Genomic DNA, 20,226 nt, shown 5'->3' on the forward strand with positions numbered 1-20,226 from the left:
GAAGCAATGTACCTACCAACTTCTTTACAGAACTGTATGAATGTCAGCCAACCAAATGCTCTTTCGCAGGTATTATGGCTAAGGAGTAAAGTTGTTAATTTACTAGATCACTGCAGAAAAAACAAGATAAAAATTTCAGAGTATTTTGAGTTAATGAAAATGACAGTCAAACTTCTGGAAACAGAAGGAAAGTTTAAAAGTCTTTTAGCATATACCTGGCTAAAATTAAAACATGATACATAAAGAAAATTAGCATTAGCTTTTTAATATATAAGCCTTTACATTTCAATGGTTTAGACAGATGTTAGTTTAGCAAACTGGTTAAGCTTTAACAGAGAACAGGTGACACTGAGTAACTATCAACACAGCTGACTGAGCCAAAGGTGCCTTTTAGATGCAAATTTCCCTATTTCATTGGGTAACTTTTCTCAGACTTCAAAGCAGCAATGCACATAGACTAGTTATCCAAAATAATTTGATGGATTATACTTCAAAGAATTGTAGATGACAACTGCTATCCTACTCTGCCCATAAAAGTTAAGTGAAATCATCACAACTGAACAAGATCTGTGAAAAAAATGCCTAAAACACTGATTTATATGGCCTGTACATATATCTACCCTTTTCCATGGTAATTCAGCTGTCCGAAAACACCTCAAGCAAAATAAAAAAACTCAAAGTATGGTGTTACAAAGTCATCTTGGGTCTCCCTCTGCTTTTTAAGGCATAGCGCATAGCTGCATAACTACTGATAAACACCTTTTCTTGTTCTCAGTAAAGATGTATCATTTTCTTCACCATTTTTATGTTAGAGGCAATACCTCAATTATCTTCTGTACCATGCTAATGTAACTACTATTGTGCATCTTCACTCTGTTTTTTATTTTATTACTTCACTACTACATAGTCCTCATTTTTGAGGTGTACTACATTAAGGCGTTGAGACTAGCCCTATCTGCTGACTCACAGCTAATCTGAAAAGCTTTCAAGATCATTTCTCCCCCTCACCATTTTAATACCTGGGAATATTCTGCCTACCCTAACACTTCCATCATGTGTTTTGGGAGAAAGTTCAGCCAAGTGTATGCAGACTTAACATGTTCACACACATCAGCAACCCACTTTGTTCACCTAGAGTACACCAGCCTCTCTCTGAAGAAAGGTGCTTTCCTCAATCTTAACCACCAAACCACGTTTATAAAACCAGCAATACAAAAATATGAAGGAACCATGAAATTTTAATTTAATAAATGAAATGTGTAACTTTCCAAGCTCCTGAAGTATAAAGGGTTAAGGATGGAAACTATAAATGTTTATCTATTTATCCATTTGTCTTCACGCAGCAGCTGCTCCAAGCTGAAGTAAAACTATAAATTGCTTCTAATTCAATATAATGAGGAAAGACTGGAGATGTAATAAGTGCTCACCTGAATTTACAATCATTTAATTATTTAGGTTGGAAAAGGCTTTGAAGATATCAAGTCCAACTGTTAACCCAGCACTGCCAAGCCCACCACTAAACCATGTGCCTAAACACCACATCTAGTGTGTTTTTTAAACACCTCAAGGATGGTGATTCCACCACCTCCCTGGGCAGCCTATTCCAATGCTTGACCATCCTTTCAGCAAAGATATTTTTCCTAATATCCAATCCAAACTTCCACTGGCACAACTTGAGGCCATTTTCTCTAGTTACCTGGGAGAAGAGACTGACGCCCACCTGCCTACAGCCTCCTGTCAGCTAGTTGTAGAGATAAGGTCCCCCCTGAACCTTTTCCTCTTAAGTATTTGTACTGAAGTGTTAATTATTTGCTTAATACGTTATGTACTAGAACTGTAATCCTGCGTGCAAATACAATTTTTCATCAGCCTAATGTGGCAAGTTCTATACGTCATCTTTACTAGTACAGAAACAGCATGACTGACAGCGTACACAACAACAAGCCTACCAGTGTGCTAGCAAAATTTTTATCCACACAACCACGTAAACTACTATACAAAGCTAACAATCACAGTAGCTTTCAGAAAAATATTTTGAAAAACACTAGTAGGAAGTTTACATGTAGAACAGAAATGGCAGTGTCTACATTAGAAATTTATCTTTTTAAGAAGAGTTCTGTTTAATGCCACAATACCCAAACTACTTTAGCACTAAAGTAGTTCTGAATAGTCTTTTCTAACCTGCCCTTATTTTATGTCAACTTATATACTTCAATAGAAACACCGTTACAACTATGTGTGACTCACAGTACTTCAACGTCATGTGCATACAGGTAAATTTTACCTTCTGCAATGATCTGAAAGAGGAAAATTAGAGGTAACAAATTGTGATTACTGCAATGAGGGGAAGAAATACAGGTGAAAAAAACTTGCTACCCATTCCACATCAAACCATTCCATGTATTTAGCTAACGATTTGAGTAACTCCAGATTTTAATCACTTGTGTGTAGAAGCACATGAAATAGAAATAATCAGATATTATAGGACTGAGCAAATAACAGGTAATGAGTAAATACACATTGGTTTTGTTCTTCCCATAAATTTCATATTAAGATCTGTTTATATATGCCTACTTTAAAAGACTTTAAAATTAGGAGCTAAAGCAGAGAATCAAAAAGTTATTACATTAAACATACAACCTATTATCTTTCTCCAGAGATGAGTAACCTTTACTACTGACCAGACAGAAAAGAGTTTAAAAAGCAGTACAATTTGTTCTATCTTATTAGCTAATGTTCCAAGTTATCTGACATCTCATTGCAATAATTACATTGATGTTTACACTATAGATATAAGCCTTATTTTGCAGCTAAAACTAATATACCATCCAAATTAATGACAGTTTAGGAGCCATGAGCTAATAACAACAAACATTAAGTGAAGTATGGCAACATTTCATGTAAACTGTTATGAAACACTGGAGCAGACAAAAAATTTAAGAGAAAAATACATAAAGGCAAACAGCTAAGCTACGACTTTTGTCAGCATGAATCTAAAAAGCAACAAATGGAGATTCAGTTTACGGTATGGAAATCAGATTAAAAAAACATTGACGGTATCTTCCCCAAAATATAGTTTTAATTCATTAAATACCAGGTTTTCAGTGGCAAGTGAGAGGTAAAATATTAACATATTCAGTGTATGCTTTTCTCAACAGGAACTTGCACGACATTACAATGTATTTATTGTATGATATATTATGAGCTGCAGCTGCCAATAGAAAAACTATGCAGAAAACTGAATAGTCAGATCACAATGAGACAAAATTAGTAAGTGATGGGGTATGGATGCAAGGCTTTAATCTTCACCAAATAAGCATGTGCACGTACTTGATTTGATGAAGCTGAGGAGAAAAACATCCAAAGAAGTGTCCATTTAAATTGTATTCCTCATTAAAAATGCAAATATAAAGACAGAAGAAGTAACATCATCATGTATAAAAATTAAGAACTGTGTAATTACTGTATAGTTCATGATAATGTTACTTGTTGCTCCTTTCTAATTTTGGCAAACAACTAAGTTCTACTCTACCAGCTCTCAAGGAAGTTAAAACTTTTAATTCTAAATGGGAACCAGCTGCCAAGTCCCTTTATCTATGCATATTATCGGTTTAAGTTGGGAAACCTAGGGTTTAGAATACAAGTACCTACACTTTAAATCCAGGTAATTTTTCAGCCTGAAATCCTGATCCTGAAAGCTAGTCTACACAGGTAACATTCTCCAAGTACCCCTGAAATCACACACTATTTAGCAGGCATCTCAGATTTTCACTGACCATGTAAAAACAGAGAGGCTGCCCACCAGTGGTGTCCTCCACTGCTGAGCAATGCAAAGCCACTTGTACCGTTCTGCTGTACAGAATGGTGGTGTTATGCAAAGCTTTCCCCTCTCCAGTTAGAGCCCAGCTTCTTAAGACTGTAAACACCATAAATAAAAGACCGTTTAAAAAGCAGTCCTGACTCAAACTTACCTTTCCAAAAGAAAAAAAAAAATAAAATAAAATCTCACTTACAGACATTAGGATTTTAGAAACTGGTGGGGAAACCTTGAGACTTTGAAAGAAAACTGTTTTGCTTATGCAACTGCTCATCTGTATAAATCCAAATACAGTTTAGGGGGACTGAAGGTGTTCCCATTTAAAAGTTACATAGGGCTTTCCACATTACATTAGATTTCCAGTCTAGCTCCAGGCTCCATGATAGAAACTTGCCACCATGCTTTATACCAATAAAAGTACTGATGATAATTCAAGAGCAGTCTGACACTGTTATCCTAAGGAGGAAATACTGACTTCTCAGTCAAGAACTAGCTGCCAGGAGCAGTACTACTGAAAGATGCATGGCAAGCTTTCTTCAGGATTAGTAGTGCTTTACAAGCACTGATGCAATAAGGAGTTTGATTTTGGCTGGTTGTCCTACTGTAGGAATGAAAGTCTCACGCTTGAGAAGTCAGATTTCTATCCACTGGGGTTACACTGCTGTACACAGGAAGACTGGGGAATAGCTGAACTGCTATGTCCATACTCCCAACAAGTTAATTAGGATTAGCAGTCCATGCAGTTAAAGATCTGATAAAGTCGCCTTGGGTCCATCTCATCTCCAGATTTTATATTCTCTTTTGATCTAGGATGGGGACACACACACGACAGGGACGACACAACAACAACCACCACCAAGCATAGACAAAGCTCAAGAAATTACAGTGCTCTAAAGAAGTTGATCTGATATTCTCAGCAACAAAGCACAACCGTATCTATACCAGCACATTCCCAAAGAACTCATGCCAATCCCAGTATCCATTTCCTTTGTTTGTTGAATAATTTCACCTTACCTGGCATTTTAGAATTTTTTATAACCAAATATAGTCATAGGTCAAGTTATATTACCTTCTCTTCACCTGTCATCCAATTTGCTGGATGAAGACTTGCTGAAAGACTGATATTTTTTTCCCCAGACACATTAAGCACCAGACACAGAAATAACTGTAAAAATCTGCTTGAAAAACATATATGTAACATGTAATGATAATCACTCCTTTTATCCAAAATAACACATTAAAGGAGCTTATGGATGCAGCGCCAGATTGCATTTGTTATTCCAAGAGAACTTCTGCTTTTAATCCAACAGAACCTAGAAAATCCTACATAACTTTGATTTTTCATTACCTTCGAGATAAAATGAATGAACCAGTAAAGCTCACTGTTTCTGCTCCTAACAAAGAAAAAACTGAGTAATTTTAACATGCTCTGATAAAGGATAAACATTCAAGACAAGAAATATTTTTCTTACCACTGAGAAGACAATAATCTAATTTCCTGTATTTCTTGAGAAAGCTTAAGTTTGACAGGAAAGAAAAACTGTATCAGTTTATTAGAAAAGCAAACTCCATGAGTTTCTTATTTAGAATACTGTCCATGCTCTGTAATTTCTGACCTATATTCATTCAGATATGAGGACCATACAAGTTTGCATAACCAGCCCAGTTCCAAATGATACTTGACATATTTGTCCTCCCCATACCTTTGAGAAGCAGGGACTAAGTTATCATCTGTTCTTCTTATGGGAACTGAGGCTAGGAAAGATTAAGTAATTTACTTTGGCTCACACAGTAAAGTGGAACAAGTGGAGAGCTCACTCTGTGTGAATCTTTCAACTCAATACCTTAAACACTGCACTATCATTCCCCAATGCGTAATCCTTCACCTTTTTGATGTCACAACCCCATCCTTTTCAGCTTACCTATTGAGATTTTAACATTCATCATCTGATTATCCCATTTCTGTATCTGCAGGTTTCTCTCTTCCTGCAATAAGATTTATCATTCTCCTCAGTCAAATGCTTTTATTCCTTACCTTACTGAAGTCTCAGGTGCTGTCTTACACCAGGATAAGATAATCAAATGATTCAAAGTTGGTATTAACACAGGGCACTTGGTGTTACTTTTTGTTTAGTTTTTGAACCTCTGAACTATGTGAAAGAGGTTTTCTCTTACCTTATGTGTTAAAGGTTTTATCTTACCTTACGTGTTGTGCAGAACCTACCCACACAACGAAGCCTTAATTTTCGAACTGTTAAGAATTACTTTAAAATCTAAGTCTGGAGACAGTGTGCTTTATCCTGATATGACTAAGACTCAGCCACTCTGGGAGGAAAAAGGTGATGAGTACAAGGTTTTGTCAAATGAGATACCTTTTTCCTTTTAGTTAACAGGCCCATTAATTTCTTTGACTTACAATAACCTTCACTGAATTAGCCATGTAATAAACAAGAATAAATTAAACCTAAAACTAAGTAACACTAATGAACTTGCACTACAAGTACGGGTTCATTGGTAGGTGAGGCGTAAAGTATACAGGGGAAACAGAACAGTGAAGGAGACTGGTTTCTTTCTCCTTCCTTCTCTATTACCTTCATGAAGTATCTGTCACACGAGGAAGAAGTTCAATTTCTGCTTATACAGCCCAATGATACACATTTATTTATATAACTGCCACAATGCTCGTGAAACTTGATCTCTAATGATAACTGTGAACAATGTAAAAGCATACATATTTAGATTGCCAGTTAGTTTTCCTTTACTGAATTAAAATCAAACACTAGCTTATCTGAAAAACTGATAAGACAGAACAAAAGAAATCAAGATAAGCTTTCACAAATTCCATGACGATTTTAACTCAGTCAGATGACAGCAATATAATACTCCTCCTGAAATCTGAAAATCTGTTACCAATGATGTGCAGAGATGCTACCTTACCACTAGCTCAAAACAAGCTTACCTTCAAACTACTGACTTTCAAAGGAAAAAACAGAAGAGCTAAAGTAGAACAGAGATGAGACAACCTGCCAACATTGACAAGACTAGACAATAAATAATAATAAAGAAAAACTTACAAGCAGCACAAAATCTTCAGCTTGTTAATTAAAAGAAACCTTTATCTAAATCAGATTCTGTGGCAGCGCTGAGGATTTATGGCAGCAATTGTAAACTATTCTCATGTCAACTGCCAAGATACCTTGGATGCTCCTCACAACTGTGGATACATGAGGGCCTTGCTCCTTCATGTGCCCACTGCTCCCACACCAGCACCAAGGAACAATGACAGCAACAATGCCTCCAGAAGACATTCCAGGAGACAGATTTTGTCTGTGCACGTTTTGCCACAATCCCGTAAGCTGGCACTGCATGGCTATACACTTAAGAAGACTGCCCTATGGGCACCTGAACACCATTTATAACGTGATTTTTATTAACTCCAGCATCAAAGGACATTAATAATAAACCAAATTGTTTAACTAGAAGACAGACCAAAAGGACTGGAAAAATACCTAACCTTTTTAAATAGTGTTTTCAAAAATAGTTCAAATGTGCACAAGATGGGACAATATAATTAAAATCCAAGTATTCCTTATTCTGACTTATTTCCCCATTCTGAGATTCCTCTAGGATAAGCCATGTAACATTTGCACTGTATCTCTACATCCAGTGGACACCATGAACAATCTTGAGGTCTGTAAAAGATGACTAAGAAAAGACATCACATACACGTTCAGCATCCAGCATAACCAGCAATTTTTTTACTTTTTTTTTTTTTTGTAAATCTGTAACGTGTTGCAAAATACCAGCCAATGTACTCCTGGACTTTGCTGATGAACAGCGCCAATTTCAATTGTACCAACAAACTTGAGCAGTAATTCTTAATTCTTTATATATGGGCTTCATCCACAAATGATTAAACATTCAAATATATTTTAACAATACCGATTTCCATAACCAGTCCTCCAAAGTGAAAGAGGATAAAGTTAATTTTGTTAACAGAAATGCAAACAAAAGCACTACAGAAGACTAGTATTCTCCAGTTCATAAGAACTTTAATGTTTGTTATTTAAACAATATACACTTCGTTTATGCCAACAATTTCTGATTGTCAACTGAGCATTAAAGCAAGAAAAAACTGGTTTGCAGTCTCTGACGCTGTGATTCCAGGCTGTTAAGATCTCTGGTATAACTTTCAGCCAGACAGCCAAGGCCACCAAGAGTTGCAAAAAAGAATTTCAATTGTAAATGTGACTTTCAAACAATTCTTAGCTACTCCTGGCAAACCATACTTCCTACTATCTGTTTTCTGCGTTGATTAAAATAGATGGCAATTCTCAAAACATAGCATAATTTCCAGGAAATAAAGTATTTACTTTCCCTCCTAACCCTATTTAAAGGAACAAAGCTCGCATGTTCACAGTGCATCTGTGAAGGTTTTTGTCTGTATACCTTTCAGCTTTCCCATTACCAACTTTTTTCATGAGCTCATTTCAACTTTCCCATTACCAGCTTTTTCATGAGCTCATTTCAAACGCATTTCACAGTTAGGAATCTGAAGTATACCATTACTCTCTGTTTTAAAGTACAAATGAGGACAAAAGAAGCAAAAGCTAAAGATTATTCCACGAAGATACAAACCAGCTACTGTAACAGAGTCTCACTGATACAGGAACTGAGAAAGGAGAAGCCTTCACATTGACTTGCAAAAGCCCCTATCACTTCATTAAGGGCTATGCTGACTGAAAGGTCACTGAAATCAGATTAACCTGTTAACTGACTTGAGTAAGCTTCAGATCAGATCTGCAGCCTCCAGAGAAAGTTCCTTTTCATCCTACCCATCTGAAAAACAGAAGTTGCGCTACAGGAAATAAGCATTTTAAGAAGCGTATTTTGTATTTCTCATTTACATTATTTGGCAATGCCGATTAGCAATATACTGATGATAAAAGTACTAAAACATGGCACAAAATTTTTGTGTATCTGTAGACTGTCTGAACAAGAAATGAGGACATCACCTCCTGTATACATCAAGAGCTTTTTATATCTGTTCTGCCACAGAGCTAAAGTAACCAGTTGGCAACATCAGTCATCATGCACAGCAGCAATATAAACAGATGGAGACCGAAGGCCTTTAAAGCTGATAAACATAAGCACCACCACTTTTCAAGGCAATCAAAACTGTATTTACTCATGAGATAGTTATGAGAATTTAATATTTTCTGACTTCTGCAGCAGAATCATTAACAATTTAAAAGCTTGGGAAATTGCCCTCTGACACTTGCTCTGAAAAGTTGGTACATTAGTCCACTTACTGAGGGGTTTTCAAGTACCTTTCCCAGAGAATTAGGAACCCCTGTCGAATTTACATTCTGGAAGACAGCCCAATAATCCTACTGCCAGAATTCTAAAATAAGAATGCTATCTTGCTGCAAAAGTCCTGCAAAAGTAAAAAATCTTGGGATTGTTTAAATAATAAATTTAAACATGATATTGTTCAGCTGATTGCTTATATAGCAACACCCGAAGTAAAAACCTAAGACTCTCACGTTAGACTATTATTTCCTAAAGGAAGCCCCCACTAAGTTAAAGCTACCAACTTCCTACTTCACTTGTACAATCATGAGTTTCACCCTCTATATCTATATTTATCAGTGCTATAGATAGGCTAAGAAGTAACTATTTACATACAAACAAGATGTTAATAGCTTATACTTGAATTCAGCAACCATGAAAATACTTAAATTTAATGCAAAATAATACATAAAAATAATGTTAAATAATCAGACCACAGATACCTAAGCATCTCACTAATAACACAAAGTATTGGAAGGTTTAAAGTCTTTATCTCAACTGGAAACAATCCAAATACCTCTTCTCCAGCTCTGCAGTACTACAGAAAGCACATCCCAGATCTAACTTCTGCAACCTGCTTGGAAAGCCACCAAATTCAAGCTCTTTTGTATCAAGCCAAAAGGAGCAAATAAAGAAAACCTACCAGTCCACTCTCCAGCTCTGGTATGGCTGGACACAGCTGAAGCTATTTATAAAGGAAAGAAAAATTACCTCAGACCTCAGTTAAGGGATTCATAGGTATTTACCAGAATTTTAACTTCAGCTGGCTCATGCCCAGTCTCCAAACCAACAGATTTAAGTGTTGATACCTTCTGCTGCCAGTGAAACAGCTTTTCATCAGCTTTAGTCTCTAATTGGTGAAATGACTGAAATGAAGGTTTCTAGTTAAGTGTTTGTTTTGTAAGAGTGCTTACACAGACAGGTTGCAAATCAAAGGAATCTTCTGGGATTTACCTAATTCATGTGTTGCTTGTAATAGCATCTTATAGAGCCAGCACTCTAGCAACACTGAAGCTAAACAACCGTGCCACACTTCTTTTTTAATTCCTGTTATATCATGTTCTGGCTTGGCATAAAAAGGGAAGAATATAACCAAGAAATGTGACACTTAAGAGTATAATAATTTAATTCACAACTTTGGAATTAAAATTCAGCTCAGGTTGCATTAATCATTCCTTAGATTCTTTAGGCTGTAATGTATTTATTTTCTAAAAATATACATATTTGAAAGAACACGTGCTCTATCAAAATTACCTCCCCTTATTCTGAAGACTGAAGGCTGGCACAACATTTTCCTTTAGATAAAGAAAACAGCCACCTACTTTCATATCCCATGCCAAAACTAATTATACATGAAGCTTTACTTTAAAGCATTGTGAAGGCAGAAAATATAATCTGTAAAACTTGAGAACACCTCAAGCTAACAATCTGCAAAAGGATCAGATTTGCTGTTTGGTAGTATTTTGGCACACTTTGCCACAATATGCAGGCAGCTCCAACGCAGCAGGATTACTGTGAAGTCCTACATACTTGCTGCCCACCTGCATACCCTCTACATAACAGAAACATGCCCGGGATTTCAACCGAGAGGAACAGGAATAGGACTACAGTTAGTATTCCTGACAGATTCATACCCTCCCATTATCCCCGTAACTATTATTCAACCATCCACAGATCTGTTAACGGGCTGAACAGTTCTTCTCCAGCAAGTTTGGGTAGTACAATAACCCCAGCTGTCACCTAGTGTAGGTCACCTAACTAGACCTACACTACCAAGGTCTACATAAACCAATGCAGCATAACACTTAAGTCCAAGAGAAATAAACATCTTTTTGCAACTTCTGGTTAAATAAGGAAGGGAAACACAATTGCTCATACAGGCAATTCAAAGGGGAACAAGAACTTGCTTCAACTTGCACAACACACTATGTTATCCTACTGGGCTAGAACCAGTTGTAAAACAGAGGTTTTACAACTTGCCACGTTATTTCTAGAATCACTAGAAAAATATGTCTTCATATGTGTTACCAATATTTGGACTTTATCTCAATTCTTTAAGCAAAGGGTAAGAACTGCCAAATGCTTCATGTGATACAGCTGACAGCTTAAAATGAAGCTTGCTGAAACAACTGTAATTCCATTTGCAGAGTATTTCAAATTCCATTTCTGTTCCCAGAAGAAAGTTTGTTTACCACAGAAAGGAATTAGTTCTCTGACCACTGTACAGACCAACCTTCCTCCCGAACATGGTAATGGATGTTCAGACTCTTAAGTCTCTGAACTGGAGGCCGTCCCAGGGTTACCCTCGATTTCAAGGGGCTTAGCCAGACAAGGGGCAGAGTTATTCAGAGCCCTGTGAGGTCCCCTAATTTCCAGCTTCTCTGCTCTTGCTCTCTCTTACCCACTTTGGTAAGCTGGTAAGGAGACTGGGATGCAAACCAGGAATAGCTATCCTGGCTTCTGAGAGAACCCAGTACTAGTACATCCTAGGAACATTTTAGCCAAATCGACAAACCTTGAGAACACTAAACTGAACCCAACTGACCTTTTAATTTTAATAAAATTGTATTTTCCATCTGTGATGCCAATATTAACGATGTCAGACATAGGAAAAAGATTATCCTAGTAATCTACATATTCTCAAATAGCTAATACTTCAAATAATGGATTAAAGCAGAAAATACTGGATTCCTGTCTTAGATCACTTTTTTCAATAAAACTTTACAATTTGACACATAATAAATTTGACTCCCCCTGCTATGAAATCGACAATTTACACCTTAAAATTGTGGACTGTTTCAGGAAGGCACAATCCAATGTTTATAATTGTTCTCATAAATAACAGAAATAATCTGTTAACATAAAGACGTTTTAGAAGCAGCTTCAGAAATTAAATCAACTTGTCTCCCTCACTTAAACTTCACAGATTTAAAGACTTAGATCTATCATGCATAACACTTGAGTATAACCTTGCTGCAAAGTCCACAAATCTTGCAGACAGTTCCTACCACACAGGTATGAAGTTTTCTCTATGTACCTCTTCAGATGCAAGCCTAAGACCAACATTCAACATGACATTAAAAGTTAGTGAAGCTTCTGGTTGTGAAGACAAAAAGTTACCTTTGAATCCATTCAAGAGATACTTTTTTTTTTTTACTGATGGCACTCAAACGTGAATCTTCCGATGGCACTCATATGCTATACAAGAACAAAGAAGATACAGTTAATCTTTTATTATTGCAATTAACACTTTCATACCTGCTAAAATTCATTCTAAAGCTTGTGAATTTTAATTTCTTCTGATAAATACATTTTGCTTCAACTGCTCACTACTTACTATATAAGAGTACTAGAATAAGGTATATAACTCCTGTTCTCACTCTTCTTGAATACCCTCAGGCATCATGATTACTCTTGTCATCAGAAGGGATTTGAAGCAACCAAAAAAATGGTACGGGCCTACTGAGGCTGATAAAGTGCCTGTGAACTGTACACACAAAAAATGCAAACAAAAATCCCTAACTACCTTTTCTTTTACAGTATTTAAAGACTAAGAAATTCAATGTACTGATTTAGTTATTCTTAGCATTCAGCACACAGCTTGTTGAATATTTTGCTGAAATCCAGTCTTGTTTAGAAAAGAGAGCAGCTATGATGCTGCCATTACTCCAAATACAGTTATGTGACTGAACCCATGCGGAGATCCCACTTTGGTCTCACACTGTCATGCCCCACACTCAGTCTCAAATACCTTCACAAATGTGTACTGCAAACAGCCTGATACTGCAAGCAGCTGATAATTGAGTGAAGCTCATAAATCAGAGATGCCACAGCTGAAGGCAGGATAGGAGCTAAGCACGTTAACCTTATTTGGATCCAAGTCTACACACAAGCAAACTGGTTTATCACATTTTTCATTTAACCTTTGTGTCTGTGAAATGGTATTGTAACCTACAGAACAAGGTGAAAACAATTAGCTGATAAGGACTAATTGCCACACCACCTTTCCTACACATTTACAGAAGTTAGAAACTTGAACAGAAGTTCAGCTTTAGCTTGTCAGAACCTGCAGATGACAGAAATCAAATAGTAACTCAAAGCTGATACAACTACTGAGATCAGTGCAATTCTGTGAACTGAAAGCGAACACAGCAATAGAAGTTATCTATGAACCACTTCCAGTATGGCCAGAAAAACAACTCTGTAAGCTTTTTTTCTGAAGCCTTGTGGGAACACCCAATTGACAAACTGGCCCAAGAACAACCTCCTGTCTTGCTTTTGTTTCTGTATCCCTTACTACAAGGATCTTTGTTCTCCAGACTACAGTTACAAACCACCCTCATTAGATAAAAGGTAACCTTATTAGTGGTCCTTACCAAAACTTCTTAAGAATCTCGGGATAGAGAAACAACACTAAATCAAGATAAAATTTGAGTATCAGTGGTTTGAGCATGAAAGAGCCTGTGACTAAGCTTCCTGCTGACCAATACAGGTAAGTTAAATGCCCCGCAAGCCTTGCAGCGCAGCCCTTCAGGCGTCCAGGCGTCCATAGCGGTTAGAGATCCCCATAAAGGGCCTTTCTGCTTTTTTCTGCCCTAAGGCCATTGGTCTCCCACATGTTTCAACAGAAAAAACCCGCTGTATTTTCTGATTAGCAGCCCAACCCTACAGAACATGAACAAATCACTTTTTCTTCTAAAACGAACTGGGTAGAAAGGCTGCAACACACTATCTCCCGTGTTCTCCAGAACACATCAAATCAGACCTTACATGGCTTAAAGCGATATTCTTAGAGAAGTACTCAACAGCCTGAGGTACGTAAACCCCAACGCCCTCGAGCCAGCAGCCGGCAACGTGCTACCGACACAGCACCTGAGCACCGCGACCAGCCAGCAGCTTGGCTCGAAGCCTGTCCCCGGCTGACAGGGAAGCCGTTAAACACAGGTGGCCAAGCTGGGGCTCCCTAGCGGGCTCCCCCTCCCAGGGGGTCGTCCCACAAACCCTCCTTTCCCTGGAGGATTCCCTGCGCCGCCCTGCGTGGGAGCACCCTTACTTGCATGTGTACCCGACGCCGGGAGAGGCCACGCTCCGTGCCCGGGGAACGGGCAGCGCGTGCCGGCCCGGCCCGCCGCAGCACCCGCTACCGCCGCCCGGAGCGAGCCGGGGCTCCCGCCTGTGCTCTACCGCGGGCTCCTTCCACGGGTCCCTCACGGCAACGGCGCCTGCCTAGCGCGGGGCCGCGGGGCGCGGCACAGGCCCAGGAGCGGGGCGGCGCAGCCCCCGCAGGCCGCAGCCCTCCGACCGGCAGCGGCCGTTACCGCTCTCCCGCCGGCCCACAACGTGAGGCGCGGAGAGCCGCAAGCTCTGCGAGAGGAAAGGGAAGCGACGCGGGCGGGAGGCGCGGACGAGGTGAGGCGGGGCAAGGCCGCCCACGCTGCCGCTGCCCCTTCCCGCCGCCGACCTACCGAAGCCGGCGGGGGCGCGGCCGGCAGCGCCCGAACTCCCGCACGGCCGCGGGCGGCGGCGGCGGCTGCGCAGGGAGGGGGCGGGGGCCGGGGCCGCGCGGCCCCGCAGCGCGCGTGCTCGCCACACCCCCTCCCGTCCCGCCCATAGCGAGACTCCCGCGCGCCGCGCCCCCCTGCCCTCCGCGAATCCCGCCGGGGGCGGGGCGGAGAGGCGGGGCGCGTGCGCAGTGGGGAGGCGCAGCCCGTTCCTGCCCCCCCCCCGCGGCCCCCCCTGCCCCGCCGCCCCCTCCCCCACCCCGACGCCGTTTAAAGGCGGCGGCGGCGGCCCCGCGCCTATTGTAGCAGTACTGCCGGGCTCCGCCACTGCGGCTGTGCCCCTCGCCTTTGCGCCGCTACCGTGAGTGCCGGCGGCTGCCGCCATGTACCGCTACTTGGGGGAGCTGCTGGCGTCCCGCCTGGCCGCCGGTTCGGTGCTGGCGGGCGCGGAGCCGGGCGGGCCGGCAGCGGCTGCCGGGGGGGTGGCGGCGGCGGCGTGGGGTGGGAGCCGGTGCCCGCGGCGGCACTACTGTGAGGCGGCGAAGAAGGAGGACGACCCCAACTTTTTCAAGATGGTGGAGGGGTTCTTCGACCGCGGCGCCAGCATCGTGGAGGACAAGCTGGTGGAGGGGCTGCGCACCCGCGAGAGCATGGAGGACCGGCGCCACCGCGTCCGCGGCATCCTCCGCATCATCAAGCCCTGCAACCATGTGCTCAGCGTCTCCTTCCCCATCAAGCGCGACAACGGCGAGTGGGAAGTGATCGAGGGCTACCGGGCGCAGCACAGCCAGCACCGCACCCCCTGCAAGGGAGGTAAGACCCGCCGTCCCCCTCCCCTCCCCCCCCGCCCCGCTCGACAGTGCCGTGCCCGCCGGCCACTCTCCCGCCCCGGCCGGGCGCCTCCCGGAGGTACCGGCGCGGGGGCGACGCTTGGCTCCCCGCTGGCCGCCCGGCCGGCGTTCCGGCGGCGACAGGCAGCAGCTTCCCTCCCTCAACTGAGGGGAAGGCGGCAGCGGGGGCAGAGCGGCTCCCCTCGGCCCCTCAGCGATCCGCTGCCCGGCTCCCCGCGGGTGACCCGCCCGTTAGCCGGGGTGCGAGAGCTCCGGGCGGGCCTTCGCCGCGGCTCCGGCCTCGGGCAAGGCGAGGGGTGCGAGGGCAGCTCCGCGTAACCGCCTGGTGCGCCTCGGACCGCGGCGGTGCCCCTCGGAGGACGTGGGGTCTCCACGCCTGAAGTGCCAGGTCTGGAGCCGGGGGCTGAGGAGCTGCCCCTTCACACGCCGCCTGCTGCATTTGCGACACCCTAGTGCTCACCCAGAAAGCGGCAGGAGAGAAAAATAAAATAATAAAATTGCACGCTTCCCCAGGCGTTGGCTACACATGCAGGAAAGAACCTAAAGCGATTTGCCCAGGGGAAGCTGGCTTGGCGTAGGTGAGGCCGGTGCAGAGGGACTGGGAGGGTGAATCCCGCTGGAGCTGAGCGGGACTGAGCTCACGTGGGATCAGCTCCGATCTTAGACGAATCGGACTCCTTGTAGTCTGGGAGAGATGGCGTTTCCTGGAAAAACAAATACAGATGTCCTCATAACTTTTTCAGGAGCTTCGAACTTTGTGGACAGTTGAGTATTGGAGACCATTTTGGGACCGTTTCAGACCGGAGCCTCTGTGCTCTGTAAACATGTTTATTCAGCGTAGAACAGCTTTATGGTAAATAACGATGATTGCGGGAAGCAAAGTTTTCTCGGTGATTTCTTATCAGCAAAGACCTCTGACTTCGAGGATAGGGTAGGAAGGGTGTTCCTGATAACCAGTTCAGCTGGTGTGTGTATGTGACAGGGGGATGTCTCTCTTGGCAGCGCAAATAGTCTGTCCTGTTAATGCGGTTCGTAACCTTGCAAAATCAAATACATAGTGAGTGTCCCATGGCAGGCTTAGTTCTCACCCGAAAGAGGCTAACTCAGCTTCTGGTGATTACTTGGAACAAGAGTTACCACCACAGACTTAGTTGTAGCTGAAGTTGGGTATGGCTGAAGCTTACTCTGTGTGGAGCCACTGTTTCTCTGACATTGCTATGATTTCTTTTAAAATGCTGATGGTTATTTTGCTGCTGCTCACAAAACGTACTTTTCTGTACAGCCTGTGTTACTTACAAGATCCCCACTTGTGTAACAAAATACAGTTCAGTGGCAAATGAAGTAATAAGATCGTATTTATATATACGATAACGTCTAATAAGTCACATTAGTATTGCGTAGTACCAAAGAAATTAATGTTTTCATAACAAAGAACTGTAAAATACTCTGTACAGGAACAAAAAACACCAATGGGGTGACGGGATACCTTCTGTTCTGATACCTACATTTGTAAGTCCTCAACAGAATTTCTTGATTTTCAGTAGCATTTGTTATGCCTGTCTGCACTGACACTGGATCAAACACTGGAGCATTTGTGGAAAGTTACAACTGTGAATTTCAAGGCAGTTGGAAATGACAGCTAAAGAAAATGGGAAGTCTTAATAGTTTGTCCCTTTCTTCCTGTGCCACTCCCCACCTTCTGTGGGTTTAGGGGAAGGAATTGCAAATGATAGTTCCTTTCTACTCTTTTCACTGTAGTGATTATAAATGGATTTCACCTTCTGATGCTCTCTAGGAATTTGCTCGCTATCAGATGACAGATCTGGCTTTGCAGTAAATTTATATGGCATGTGCGATAAGTGCAGATTGACTGCTTGAAACTTGCTATGAAAAAAAAAGATGTGAGGAAGTAGATCACTTTTACTCAAACTGTAAAGAAAAGGAGTAGTAAAGGTTTTTCTATGTTTATGGTATATTTGATCCACCTAGAATACACCAATAACTTGAGCTTTTGTCTAGAAGTGATTTTTAAACTGGAATCCTAGTACATTCCACAGGGAAAAAACCTGCAAAGACCAGTGAAATACAACTCAAACTCCATAATAGTACAACATGCGAAAACTTGCTGAAGTGAGTGTCACTCACACACTGTGGATTCAAGAGTCTGATGAAAGTGATTCATGCCAGCAAGAAACAGCAAGGGGGACATTAAGACCACCTTTTAAAAGAAGGGGTGAGTTAGAATCTGCAAGGCTTGCAGGGCAGTTAGAGGAACACAGCTTCCAGATTTTTTTCAAATGCGGAGTTGTGAACTTTGACTTTGTACTTACTGTAATTTAAAGTTCGATAAAATAAGGTTCCCTGTACTTTTTTTTTTTAGAATTTTGTATTTGGTACTAAGAGAGAGTGTTTAGTTACTGCTAGGTAATAGCAAGTAGGGATTCTTTGTCATCTCTGTCATTCTTTTAAGAAGCATTGTGATTTAAAAGCTCATCTCTTGTATTTCTTGAGGTTTACATAAGCTGAAGGATAAGAGATGCTGTTTAGAGAATATTAAATACTGTTGTGTATGCAGATTAGACAAATGATCAAAGTACATTTTAAGGTATGGAATGTAGGAAAACAAATATTTTTAAATCTTTTAAAGGCTGTCTTCCTTCAATTTTGTTCCTCATTTCTTTTTGTACATCCATAACAAAATACTTCATTAGTGATTGTATGTTACTTCTATATACCTTTTTGTTTATAAGGTCATTTACAAATTTCACCATGAACTAATGAAGAATTTTTACTGTCAATCAAATTTAAAAAAAAAAAAATCTTGATTTAGATGCTTTAAACCCAGAGACAGCCAAATTACTTGAGGAAACAGAGTAAACATTTGAATTATCTGTACTTTAGCAGCACCTTGTGTTTCTATTAAATGTTTGTAGCTTAATATTATAGCAGTTAGATTATGTTCCTTCTGTCACAGACATCTTCAAATTCTTTGCCTGATCATTCTCTTCTAGAGTGAAACCTCAACCCCTGTCCAGCCCAAATCTGAAAAGTGCCAAACTTCTTAATGTGAGGTTGATCTTTATGAAGCAAGTTTAAAACTCACATGTGCACGTAGATGATACCTGCCAGGAGAAATGCAGCAGTTCCTTGGGTAGTAGTACTTCTGTACTTCCTTCTCTGCTGGCCTCTCTGTTGCCTGCAAGGAGAAATAAACCACCGGAGTGAGTGCTAGCAGAGGCCTGCATTGAAAATAAGGCTCCCGAGTGGATGGATGACTCTGGCCTGATGCGCAAATGGAATGGCAGACCACATGGGCTGGGCTGGATGAGGGCAAGTTCAAGATCAGTCTTACATTTTTAGCACAGGCAAACTTCTACACTTTGGTGGGAAACTTGACTGTCATATCTCTAATCAAGAAGTATGATGCTATTAATAACCTAGTTCGAACAATCTAAAGCATAGTTAATAAACATAGGAAGTATTTAACGGCTTATCCTACTCTCCTCTCTTCCCCCCCAAAACAGGTGTAAAACCAGAAGTCAATTGTAGAATCGTTTAGGTTGGAAAAGACCTTTGAGATAAAGTCCAACCATAACCCAGCGCTGCCGAGCCCACCACTAAACCATGTCCCCAAGCGCCACATCTACGCAGCTTTTCAAATACCTCCAGGGATGGCGAGTCCACCATTTCCCTGGGCAGCCTGATCTAAGGTCTCCTCTGAGCCCCCTCCTCTCCAGGCTGAGCCCCCCCAGCCCCTGCCCGGCTCTGGACACGCTCCAGCCCCTCTGCATCCCTCTGGCCGTGCGGGGCCACAGCTGGACACAGCGTTCCAGGGGCGGCCTCGCCGGTGCCGAGCGCAGGGGGACGGTCCCTGCCCCGGGCCTGCTGGCCACGCTGTTTCGGGCACCAGCCCGGTGCCGCTGGCCTCCTGGGCCACCTGGGCACGCGGGGGGCTCCTGCCCAGCCGGCCGCCAGCCAGCCCCCCCAGGCCCTTCCCAGCCGGGCAGACACAGGTTGGATGCAGTTGTCACTACACGACAGTGCAGGTGATTCTTCATCTTAGTGCTTTTCAGGAAGACTGGCACTAGGTACTGAAACATGCTTTCTTTTCAGTTTGTAACCTGTGGGATTTTCCCATGTCATCGAGAGAACCCAAAAATAACATCTTCTGTTGCATCTTGTGGCATTTACCTATTTAATTGCTGTAGAAATTAGCCTGTCATTCTACTTCGTGGGTTGCAAAACTTTGCAACTCGAAGGTGGTGATTCTTTTTCTTCTGCTGTTCTTCAGGAATCTTTACAGAACGGTTATTTACTCGTTTCAATGGTAGGCCTCGGGGTATGTCCAGCATGCCAGTCCAGGTTTTAAAGGCTCTGTTTTCTGCAATGTAACTGTTTGCTGGAAAGGAAAGTTAAGATCCCTCATCCCATTGAGAACATAGGGATAAGCAGTTTTCTTGTGTGTTGGAAATCAAGTTGCCTATGATCCAAACTTAGTATTTATATGACTGGACTGTGTGGTGGCTGAAGTAATGCTGTGGGTCAGGTCACTCTTTCCTTTGCTGGCGTGGTGACTTGTGTGTGAGTGGCCAGCACCAGCAGGAAACCGCAGCTGCTCTCGTCCGCAGCACTGACAGCTGCCTGCAGAACTGAACCCGAACGGGGGGCAGGAAATGAGATGGCTGAATACGGATGATTCTGTTAA

The 20,226-nt window shown here is 42.1% G+C and overlaps 2 protein-coding genes across 12 annotated transcripts in view; one reads left to right on the forward strand and one right to left on the reverse strand.

Moving 5' to 3' along the window:
* The window catches only part of SHLD2 (shieldin complex subunit 2), a 42,753-nt gene extending 26,478 nt beyond the window's left edge, over positions 1 to 16,275 (reverse strand). For 2 of the 11 annotated variants that reach the window (XM_080402813.1, XM_080402804.1), the window contains exons 1-2: positions 14,635 to 14,801; positions 12,290 to 12,367 (exon numbers count right to left, since the gene is read on the reverse strand). The gene's annotated coding sequence lies outside the window, so the exon portion shown is untranslated. The other 9 variants (XM_080402808.1, XM_080402809.1, XM_080402803.1 and 6 more) reach the window with 9 other exon arrangements.
* The window catches only part of GLUD1 (glutamate dehydrogenase 1), a 31,850-nt gene continuing 26,525 nt past the window's right edge, over positions 14,902 to 20,226 (forward strand). The window contains exon 1 of the mRNA XM_080402827.1: positions 14,902 to 15,483. Coding sequence (XP_080258953.1) covers positions 15,054 to 15,483 — 430 coding nt within the window. The 5' untranslated portion in view covers positions 14,902 to 15,053. The remainder of the gene's footprint in view (positions 15,484 to 20,226) is intronic.

The sequence above is a fragment of the Falco punctatus genome (genome assembly GCF_963210335.1).
Source record: "Falco punctatus genome assembly, chromosome: 9".
NCBI lineage: Eukaryota > Metazoa > Chordata > Aves > Falconiformes > Falconidae > Falco > Falco punctatus.